Source organism: Nannospalax galili, unplaced genomic scaffold (assembly GCF_000622305.1).
Source record: "Nannospalax galili isolate Female #2095 unplaced genomic scaffold, S.galili_v1.0 scaffold936, whole genome shotgun sequence".
Lineage (NCBI taxonomy): Eukaryota > Metazoa > Chordata > Mammalia > Rodentia > Spalacidae > Nannospalax > Nannospalax galili.
In genome coordinates, this window is record NW_008337142.1 from 1,557,215 (window position 1) to 1,568,939 (window position 11,725).

At 39.8% G+C, this 11,725-nt stretch overlaps 1 protein-coding gene across 1 annotated transcript; it reads right to left on the minus strand.

Moving 5' to 3' along the window:
• Positions 1–7,625: 7,625 nt before the first annotated feature.
• LOC103733351 (olfactory receptor 5B12-like) lies at positions 7,626–8,570 on the minus strand. The gene has a single exon (XM_008832173.1). It carries the CDS (start codon positions 8,568–8,570, stop codon positions 7,626–7,628), a length of 945 nt encoding a protein of 314 aa, XP_008830395.1.
• Positions 8,571–11,725: the final 3,155 nt, after the last annotated feature.

An 11,725-nucleotide genomic window follows, 5' to 3' on the forward strand; every position in this document is an offset into this window, starting at 1 on the left:
TCTTTTCTGTCTCTTGTTTTTTCTTTCAATCCTCACTCCCCCTTTCAGGTACTGTCCATCTTGGCCAGCTGGCACTGGCGCCTGGAACAGGGACCTGAAAAGTAGGGGGAAAAGTGAAGGACACCGCTGGAGAAATTAAGTGAGTGCACTCGGTAAGATTGGGGAGCGGTGAGTATTTATCTTGGGAGAAGATAGGGCAAGGAAACAGTCGCTCGGTTTTTGTAAGGAATATGCTTGGGGCCCAAGGAGCAAAGGCTGAGATTAAAGAGAGAATCCAATAAACGGTGGCTGGGATAAAAGTGAAACCAAACCTGCTTCACCAGAGCCAGCTCCATTAGCCTTGCCACCCTTTTATGAGCACCCCCATTTGGGGCTAGAAGAGGGATCTCTTGACCCTGAGGATGTCTGCCCTAGGAGAGGAGATGGTTGAGTATGATCAGGAGAAGTGTACACCTTTAATTGCTTTGCCTGATCACTGGGAAATTAAGCAATTAAGGGCAGAGTTAGACGTTGTGAAGAAGGAAATGTTTAAGAACAAAGAGAAAAGAATTAGGACCACCCCAACACCCTCTATCATGGTAGGATTAGAGCCTCCTCCTCCGAGGCCACCAAAGGCTGTTGTGCTTCCCATGATTGCCATGGCTCAGGAGTCTTCGGCAGGAATCTGGTACCCGCTTAGAACTGTGCAATCTCCACTACAACAGGCCATTGGGGCTGTGGTAGAGAGAGGAGAGTCAGTGCATGGATTTCAGGTCTTCCCAGTTTCTGAGCAAGTTGATCAGCAGGGCAACAGGGTGCGGTCTCATGCACCTGTGCCTTTTAAGCAGCTTAAGGAACTAAAGACTGCTTGTGCTCAATATGGTCCCACTGCCCCTTTTACCCAGGCTTTGTTAGAATCCCTGTCCACGGATGCCCTTCCTCTTGGAGATTAGAAACAGATGGCACGTGCTTGCCTTTCAGGGGGAGATTATCTGTTGTGGAAATCTGAGTATGAGGAACAGTGCCAGGTGACAGTGAATACCAATAGAGTGCAGAATATTCCCATAGATTTTGATATGTTAGCTGGCGAAGGACAATGCTAATCTAGTCCTCAAACACAAATTGTTCCTCATTATGGGGTTAATCCTAGAGGGCTGAAGCCTAACCAATTGTGGCAAATGGACATTACTCGTGTTGCGGATTTTGGCAGGCAAAGGTATGTACATGTTACAATAGATACATTTTCTGGCTTTATTATGGCTACTGCGCAAACAGGGGAAGCCACAAAAAATGTTATAACTCATTGCTTGACTTGCTTTTCCATAGCTGGGATCCCTAACGTTATAAAAACAGATAATGGCTCTGGCTATACCAGTCAGGGGTTCCAACGTTTCTGTTTGCAATTGGGCATTGAGCATACAACTGGGATCCCATATAACCCACAAGGACAAGGTATAGTGGAAAGAACTCATGGTGCTTTAAAAGCATAGTTACAAAAAATAAAAAATGGGGAGTTATATCTGTAGACACCAAGTAATCTTTTACATCATACTTTTTTCATTTTAAACTTTTTGAATTTGGATAAAAATGACTGCTCTGCAGCAGATAGAATGTGGCACCCTCAGTCACAGGATACCTATGCCCAAGTCAGGTGGAAAGATCCTTTAACTGGACAATGGAATGGCCCAGACCCTGTATTGATTTGGGGAAGAGGGCATGTTTGTGTTTTTCCACAGGATGCAGATGGAGCCAGGTGGCTGCCAGAAAGGATGGTGAGGTTCGACAGACGATCGCCAAAGAAAAAGAAGTAGAAAAGAATGATGAGGAGACAAACGTGGCTGATGATGATGTTCCCGCAAGTGATCTTGGCTGAGTTATACTGGGCTTATGTTCCTGATCCCCAATATTGTACCCCGTGATATGGGAGGAAAAAGAGATAGTAGTGATTGTGAATGACTCTTGGTTAATTGCTCAGCCTGCTTTAAAATGCCTGATGATGCAAGTGGCGATGAATTTTTATTTTGGATTGGGAAGTGGGTTGCCTATTTGTTTTGTTAAAGATGATAAGTCCGGTGTGTACAAGTAGATGACTGTGTGCTTATGGGATGAAGTGGATACCATACCAATGTCAAAGTGTTATTGCCAAGAGATAATAGAATAGAGAAAAAAAATTCTCCACAAGCATTTCCACCCTGTAAGCAGTGGCAGATATTCTAAAAAGGTTGAGAGCCACCTTACCATTGTGGTCCTATGGTTTAGTGGGACTTGGCATGCTTTTCCTCCTGTCTTTGTTTTCATCTGGTGGCAGCAAAGTTATTTATGAAATCCTGTGGCAAGTCAAGGCAGCTGTGCATGATATGAGATTGAGCTCCCTCCCCTAACAGAGGCCGGTAGTCAAAGATGGGTAAGATCTTCTGGGAGAAAGTCAACCTATGACAGGGCATAGCTGATGGAAGCTACGTGCTGAGGACAGGTAAGGCTTTGCTCTAGCAGAAGACAACCTAAGACAGGCACGGTCCTTCTGTCCCTTGCTTGTTTACTTTATGATCTTTCACTTTGACTCAAAAGAGTTTGTGTGTTTTGCACACAAGTACCGAATTGTTCTGCCAAGTCAGGAGGAATGTGTTGATAATTTAGGGAAGATGGTTAAATGGTGGAATTCACAACAAGTATTTGACCGTTCCTTGACCCTCAGATAAAGGTGGGAAAAACAGCTGTTGAAGCTGACTGAACTAAGCAAACTGTGGCTATCTGATGTTGTACTGTATAAAAAGGCAGAGCTTAAATAAACCTGGGCTGCAGTCTCTACTGACAGCCCTCCCAAGTATCTTTTCTGTCTCTTGTTTTTTCTTTCAATCCCCACTCCCCCTTTCAGGTACTGTCCATCTTGGCTGGCTGTCACCGGCACATATCCACCTACTACTCCTCCCCATCCCCCTGCCCTTAGGCCCCTTCAACACAGTCTTTTGCCATTGCTCTTGGTTACCCATCATAGCTAAGTGGTAGGACTCTGTTTCTGAAGACACCACACACTTTGGTTTCAGGACATACAGAAATCAATTTCAAACTTATCTGGAAACTCTCTTCCTGCAAGATAGTTTTCACAGTGCTGGAAGTTGCTATGCACGTTCCAAGGGAAGCACAAATATCAATGGTCTTGCTCTGCAGTGGACCCTGCATGATAAAATTCCCACCTTTCATATAAGATGTGCCCACTGATGCAATAGTGACTTGATTATTATAAGTGTAAACAGTTGCTTTTTTATTGGATTTGTGACCAACACTGATTGTTTTTTACAGAATGACTTTGGCTACTGAGGTTTTTTATGCTTCCAGAAATATCTTTAGATAATTTTTTTCTGGTTCTATGGGGAAGATCACGGAATCTTTAGATTGCTTCTAAAAGCATACTCAGTACATGTGCCATATCTGCATGCCAATATTTATTTCTTCACTATTCAGAATAATTATAATATGGATTCAGTCTAGGTATCCATAAATGGATGAATACACAAAGAAAATACGTTAGATACACACAATGAAATTTTTTCTCTGTACAGAGAAGGAAATAATGTCATTTGCTGGAAAAATAGTGGAACTGGACCTTGTGCTAAAGTGAAACAAGCCAGACTCAAAAAGACAAGTATACATTTTCTCTTATATGTGGAAGCTACAGAACTGAATCAATTAAAGAAAATCAACCTGAAAGTAGTAAATGGGCAATTAGAGAAGACTGACAGTACCCAGGAGAGGGGAGGATGGAGAAGGCAACAGAGAATAGGTGAGAGGTCGTCAGTACTGAATGTGATATGGAAATGAATATTACAAAAGAACTCCATCATCATGTCTATATTGCACACATTAGCATTTAAAGCAATAAGAAGAAGTAAATTACAGATAAACATGAATGGATGAATTTTTTTGTTAGTGTGTGCTAACTGTACAGCTTCATGAAATGAACAATGATATTTCCATGGAGGCATCTAGTGAACTTTGCTCATCTCCCCCATCACCCTCTTCTTCATCCTCCGCTTCTGTTCCTCCATTTGCTTTCATGGCCTTTTCCCTCTTGGTTCCACATATGAAAGACAGTATGAAATGCTGGTCCCCGTGACAGATCCTACCATTTGTGACAACATGGTGGACTTGGAGGATATTCTGCTGTCCTAGTTTGTTTCTTCATTGCTATAACAAAACACTCTGGCCAATACCAAATTGAGGAGGAATGGCTTTATTTACCTTACATCTCCCAGGTCACAGTTCATCAGGGAGCCCAACGTAGGAACTCAGGGCAGGAACCTGGAGGCAGGAGCTGTAGCACAGGCCATGGAGGAATGCTGTTTACTGGCTTATTCCCCTGGCCCCTGCTCAGTCTGCTTTCTTATTCAACACAGGCCCACCTTCCCGGGGGTGGCACCAGGCACAGTGGGCAGGGCCCTCCCACATCACTCAACATTCAAGAATATGCCCCATGGACATGGCCACTGGCCAGCCCAATGAAGGCAATTCCCCAATTGACGCTCCCTCAACCCAGGTGTGTCAAGTTGACACTAAAACTATCCAACACGTCTGCCAAGTGAAATAAATCTTGCACATGCAAAATAGCACATGATCTCATGTGTGGAGTGGATCAATGCTGAATTTATAGAAGCAGTGAATAATATTTACAATAGGACTATAAGTTATGTATTTACCAATGGATGTCTTAGGTTGGGAATTCTTACTCAGGGGGTATCAATTTTAGGGATATTTATGTTGGAGAAGAGGTTTACTTCACATCCAGGTGGCTATAATTAATATCAACATACTTTATATTTTAGGATTCCCAAGAAAATAGATGTTAAGTGTTTTCATAAAAAGTGTAAGAATGGGGGCTGGAGAGAGGCTCAATGGTTAAGAACACTGACTGCTCTTCCAGAGGACCTTTGTTCGATTCCAAGCACCCACATGGTGGCTACAAACCTTCTTTAACTCCAGTTCCAGGGGAATCTGAAGCCCTCTTCTGACGTCTGTGGCTTTGCACAACATGGGTGCACTCACATACAGGCAGGCAATACACTCATACACATAAAACAAAACTAATCAATAAAATATTTTAAAAGTGTAAGAATATGAGATAATGAGTGTGCCAATTAATTTAATTTAGCCTCTCCTTGATGTATGCATACTTTAAAACAACCCATTATACATCATAAGTTCATCTTAGTTTGTACAATAAAACATTTAGAGCAACAAAAATAAATAGGTAAATAGAACCCCAGAGTCCTATGCCATGCTACTAATACCAACATAAACATAGTCAAAGTTCAAGAAGTTGTAGACGGAAAAGCAGAGAATGTTTGAATAATTAATGCCCTAAAAGTTTCCAAATCTGAAAAAAGATGGAGAAATGCATGCATATTCCAATTTTCAACATAATACGATTCAAAACATCAAAATATTTGTATATTCATAAACTCATAACATACATCAATAACAAAGTTCTTGATGAATTATAGAATTAAATGTAAGATCCTGATGGATATTATTCAATTGTAACTATTTATGGTAATCTTTCCCCCTTTTTTCTCTAAGAAATTATCATTTAAAGGCTGGGTGTTGTGGAGTACATTTTTAATTTCAGGTATGGGATGCAGCAGATATCTGTTTGAGGCCATCCTAGTCTACATAGCAAGTTCCAGGTCAGCTGGAGCTACAAGAAGACCTTGTCTCAATCCCCTCTTATAAGGCCCCCAAATTGTCATGTAATTATATTAGTTTTAGATAGTGCTTCACCAATATGGAGGTTTATCTTACAAAACAAGGGCTTACATAAAGATATTTATTGTTAATATAAAGAAGAACAAAAATGTTCAATAAACAATAACCCATATTTTAGATTTTTCAAAGCAGTGTAATAAATGTTAAATCAATTTTTCTTATAAAACAGTATCAATTTACAGTGCTTCACTTTTTAAAATGTATATTATTATTGATTTTTTGTCTACTTAATGCTTTACATCTTAATTGTACTTAGACTCTCTCCATTGTCTGCACTCTCCTGTATTTTCCCATTGGATTTCATGCAGTTTGTCATATCTGTTAAGACCTATCGAGTTAAGTTTGTGTGCTCAGATGTCTATTGCTGCAAATTCATCCACTTGAGTCATAGTCTAACTGGATTCTCTCCCTCAAAGAAGATCAACTTTCCCTCACCCCAAAGTATCAACTGCCAGTAGTTTCTCCTCTAAGGGTTGAAAATTTTATAAAAATATCAGTGTTCCAAAACAGAGATATTAAAAGAAACTTGTGATGTCTATTCCACATTTTATGAAACTCTAGACCCAGGACTCAGAATTGCTCATGTGCGAAATGAGGACAGGTAATTTCTAGCAACTTTGACTTGACCAGCACATGCTGGGTCACATGCTGAAATAAAACACATACCATTAATAGGCACATTTTACTCATGTTCAATAAAATTGATTGTAATGTTCCCAGTATGCATATCAGCATTAAAATACATAAAACTGGGGCTGGTGACGTGGTTCAGTGGTTAAGAGCACTTACTACTTTTCCAGAGGACTCTGGTTTGTTTCACAGCACTCACATAGTGGTGGATAATTCCTGTTCATAACTCCAGTTCTAGAGAATCCCACACCTTCTTCTGACTTCTGTGGGAATGAGGCACACATGCAGTGCAAATACATGTGTCCTAGTTTGTTTCTTCATTGCTGTAACAAAACATTCTGACCACTACCAACTTGGGGAGGAAAGGGTTTATTCAGCTTACATCTCTCAGGTCGCAGTTCATCAGGGAGCCCAAGGTAGGAACTCAGGGCAGGAACCCAGAAGCAGGATCTGGAGCAGAGGCCATGGAGGAACGCTGCTTACCGGATTGCTCCCTTGGCCCCTGCTCAGCCTGCTTTCTTATGCAACACAGGCCCACCTGCCCAGGGGTGGCACCACCCACAGTGGGCTGGGCCCTCCCACATCACACATCAAGAAGATGCCCTTCAGACTTGGCCACGGTCCAGTCCAATAGAGGCAATTCCCCAATTGCGGATCCCTCAACCCAGGTTTGTCAAGTTGACACTAAAGCTATCCAGAACAACATGTAAGCAAATTAGTCATACATTTAAAATTTTAAACTACATAAATTTTAAATTTGCTTTAGTTTACATGATAAATTATCATAACTTTATATACTGTTAGCATAAAATGAATCAAAGTATTTCCAGTAAGAATATCCATATATATGTGTGAAATTACGTTTTATATATACCATAAAAACAAATCCATCCTATACTTGTCTTCAATGAATTACTCCAACTTTAAGTGTATGAGTCACATGGTTCTTCATTAAAAAATGACTGCGTGTCCAGTGAGTACATGCACATATGACTGTGTAAGACCATGATAGGTTTCAGATGATCATATTTATTTTTAAAGACCTTTAAAATTAGCATTTCTTGTAAACAGATTTTTATTTCTGATTGGTTATTTCTAGGTCTAGTACTATTATTAGTGAATATTTTGATCCGTAAGCTTGAAAATAAGAAGGGAAAATTATGACAATAATTTACAAATATAAGGACTAGATAGAAAAAGTTTTCAATCTATATGTGAAGGGAATAAAATGGTTCTATTATAGCTTCAGCATGCAATTAAAATATGAATTTCATAGTAGACTTGGCTCTCCCCACAGCCTTTTGGAAGGCACCCTTCACCTCTTTGTTCCTCAGGCTGTAGACCAGAGGATTCAGCATGGGGATGACCATGGTGTAGAACACAGATGCCATCTTGTCAGAGCCCATGGAGTGGCTGGAGCTGGGCTGTAGGTACATGAAGATGACGGTTCCATAGAAGATGGACACTGCAGTGAGGTGGGAAGCACAGGTGGAAAAAGCCTTCTGGCGTCCTCCAGATGAGCGCATTCTCAGGATGGTGATGAATATAAACAAGTAGGAGATGGAGATGACCACAATAGAGAAAATAACATTAAATCCCCCTAGTGAAAATATAACAATCTCACAAATGTAAGTGTCTGAGCATGAGAGGGCTAGAAGAGGAGGGGCATCACAGAAAAAGTGGTCAATCACATTGGACTTGCAGAAGGAGAGTCTGAAAACGTTCCCAGTGTGGATGGAGGAATTCAGAAAGCCACAGACATAGGAGCCTATGGTCAGACAAGTCCAATTGTTTGTGGTCATGGTGGTGGTGTAATGCAGGGGTTTACACACTGCTGCATAGCGGTCATATGCCATGGAAGACAGAAGAAAAACTTCTGTGATGATAAAGCCTCCAAAGAAGAAGAGCTGAGTGCCACAAGCATTGTGAGATATGATTTTGTCTCTTGGGAGGAGACCTGATATCACCTTGGGAGTGACAGTTGAACAGTATCCAAGGTCCACCAGGGAGAGATGACTGAGGAAAAAGTACATGGGTGTGTGGAGGTGAGAGTCCAGCAGAATCAACCCAATCATTCCCAGGTTCCCAAGCACAGTGCTGAGGTAGATGAGAAGGAAAAGGATGAAGAGTGGAATCTGGAGGTCTGGGTCATCAGTTAACCCAGCGAGGATGAACATGGTCACTTCTGTGTTGTTCTTCATTGGGAATTGTATGGTTTCCCTGCAGCAAAGAGAAAGAGACCAGACTGACAAATCCAGGGGAGATATCCCACTCATCATGTCCTCTTCATGCCTTCTCTTGATGTGACCTTTGCAGCAGCCTTGATGTAAGGCAAGCCACAATAGCATAATGCAACTTTTCCTTAAGGCTAAATTATTCTGTGTCCCAGAAGAAATGTTTTTAGAGATGAACACAGATGAATGAACTGAGGTCTAGGAAAGAAAAGTCTTATGTGAGGCCATCAGAAAATTCCTAACTGGAAAAGTTCAAAGTCCACATTCAAAATTGGTGGCGCATGCCTTTAATCCCAGCACTTATGAGTCAGAGGCAGGCAGATCTTTGTGAGTTCCAGGACAGCCTGGTCTACATAGTGAGTTCCAGGACAGCTGAGGCTACAAGGAGACCCTGTCTCAACAAAAAAGACAAAAAAATACACCCCCCCCCAAAAATTGCCAATTATTATTTTTTCACTGAACTAGGACTATTTATCGTCTTAATCTAGTCAGACTGCTGTAACAAAATATAGAGTTCATTGCTTCTATTGGTTTTTCCAGTTTTTGTTGTATTTTACTCATTTTTCATCTTTGTCTTTATGAGATTAATAAAACTCAGGTCTTGAAATCTCTAGGCTAGTGATCTGCACTATAGACAGATTCTAAGTGACACAAATTTATTTTCAGAGTTGGGTAGGCTTGGAAGTAAATGTCAGTGCCCCAGCAATGGTGTCTAGTGAAGGCCCACTTCCTGGTTTATGCATTGCTCTCAATTCTCTGTGTCCTCCCAAGATGGAAGGAGTTAGTTCTTGGAGGTCTTTTGTGTAAGGAAATTAACTCCACCCACCTGAGGTCTTCCTTGCTGACCTGTCATCTCCTAATGATAATAGTTCGGCATATCATCACCTGGCAGGTTTGGATTTCAGCATATGTGTTTTGGTAGCACATATATATTCAGATTAAGAAGCATTAAAAATTAATATAGTGTCTTAGTCATTTTAGTCTGTTTGAATTTTTGTCCTTTCTATTATGTCAAGAGGGATGTTTTATGGCAGTGAATGATCATTAATCTTTACATTTAGCTTTACTTGGTCTCATGAAAAAATACATAGGATGTGTCAGTAGCACAGGGAAAATAGTGGAAATTTATGTATAATGAATAGTTACGTATATGCAATAATATTGCATTTTTAATTTGTCACATTAGTTTTTTACTTTCACATCTAGATGTACTCAATATCCAGCCTTATTATCATTGAAGTTCAGGTACATCAGGAGACAAATGGAAGCTTCACCTTGCATAGCATCCTGGAACTTGTTTACTGGTCTATAATTTGGCCACCAGATTTCCCCTAAGCTCCTTTTTGAATGATTTTAGAAAGCAAACTTGAACTATATATCATCTTAGACATTGTGATCCAGTTAAGGGTCTATATATGTCTTGATTTCAGAAGTGATTAAAATATAAGTTGAGGCTTTGAGATGAAGTAAAATTGTTTGATGAAATGATTTATGTCATTGTCATCCATTGTAAATGGCTTCTCTACTCCTGTCTTTCATATGGACTCTATGTTTTATGCAGGATTCCTCTCTTCTCATAAGATTTATTTTTTATTTATTTAAGCATGTCTGTGTGTGGGTGCCCATGTGGGCTAGGACAGGGCATCAGATCCCTTAAAACTGGAGCTACAGGTGGTTGTGAGCTGCCTGTTGTGAATGTTGGGACTCGACTTAACTGCTGAACAGTCTGTCAATCCCCATGCAAAATTCCTCTATGTGCATGTGAACAGATATTCAGTTGTGCCAAGTCCAGGAATACTTTTAGTTTTTCAGTCATCATGGACATAAACTTACATATCTGAATTTCTGATTCCTCCTTCAGATGATATATTTGTTATTTTACTCTTATGAATTCAATAAAGCCTTAGTTTTTGTGAGATTTAAAGTATAGGAGCTATTTCCCTTTGTTATAGAACCTGAGAAACCACCGATGAGAAAAAAACACAAAACATAATTTACAACTCCATTGTCGCCTATGTTATGAATGAAGTATATACAGAAGTCTAGAAGTCTGCCCTACCCATGTCTCTTATGGAAAATCTACCTATTTCATAACTCTATAATGAAGCATACAGAATTTAGTATGAACTTCTTTTCCTGGTAAAACTCCAGGTAAGTGGTTTAGCTTTTTAAAATGATCAACAGATTAATACATAATACTGTAATTAGGTATTTTCTCTCACTATCCCTTCTATCTACTAAATGTATGTGGTGTGCAAGACAGTGCTCTACTTACCTGAAATAAAAGCAATAGCAGCAACTGGAATGGAAATGAATTTTGAAATACGTCAGATATAAAATGAATAGAGAAATATGTGTAACTCCTAGGAATGCTTGAAAAGGTGAGTGAACAAATGGTCTTTCTGAGTCTCAGTTGTATAATAACAATGGGATCTACACAATGTTTACATAGACTTGACTTGGCTTGCAAAATCTTTGGATATTTAAAATAAGACATGAGAGCAAGGTGTGGTGACACACTACTTTAATCTCAGCACTTGTTAAGCAGAGGCAGGAAGATCTTTGTGACACTGAGACCAAACTGCTCTATATAGTGTATTCTAGACCAGCAGCTGGGGCTATAAAGAGACTTTGTCTCAAAAATTTATACAAATAAAAGAGGACATGATTTTTACCAAAACTAATAAGCAACATAAAGTGCTTGTGCTGTGCATTCTTTGCTCTCCTAATAAACCCTGGTTCTCTATGGTGCATGAGAGTTTTATAATTTCTTGGTCTCGCATAATGTATTAATATGTTGCCTAATATTGGGACTTTTCAGAGTGAACTATGCCTTATTCTCCATTGTTAAAGGAAGAGCATGGATTTATTTTCTCACATCTGTGCAATGGCTAATAATCCTAAACTGCTGTATGTAACTAAGTCCATGTAATCATTAATAAACAGTTCCCCAACTAGGTACGTCTTTAGGGACAGAATCAGGGCAGGAATTTGGCTCTCTTCCTTTTCACAGCCATACCTTCTGAAAGTTTGTAAGTATTTCTGCATATTTTGTGACTTGTCCCTAAGTGTGATATGTTCACATTTTTAAAAATCCATTGCTCTTCCTAAAAATATTATTA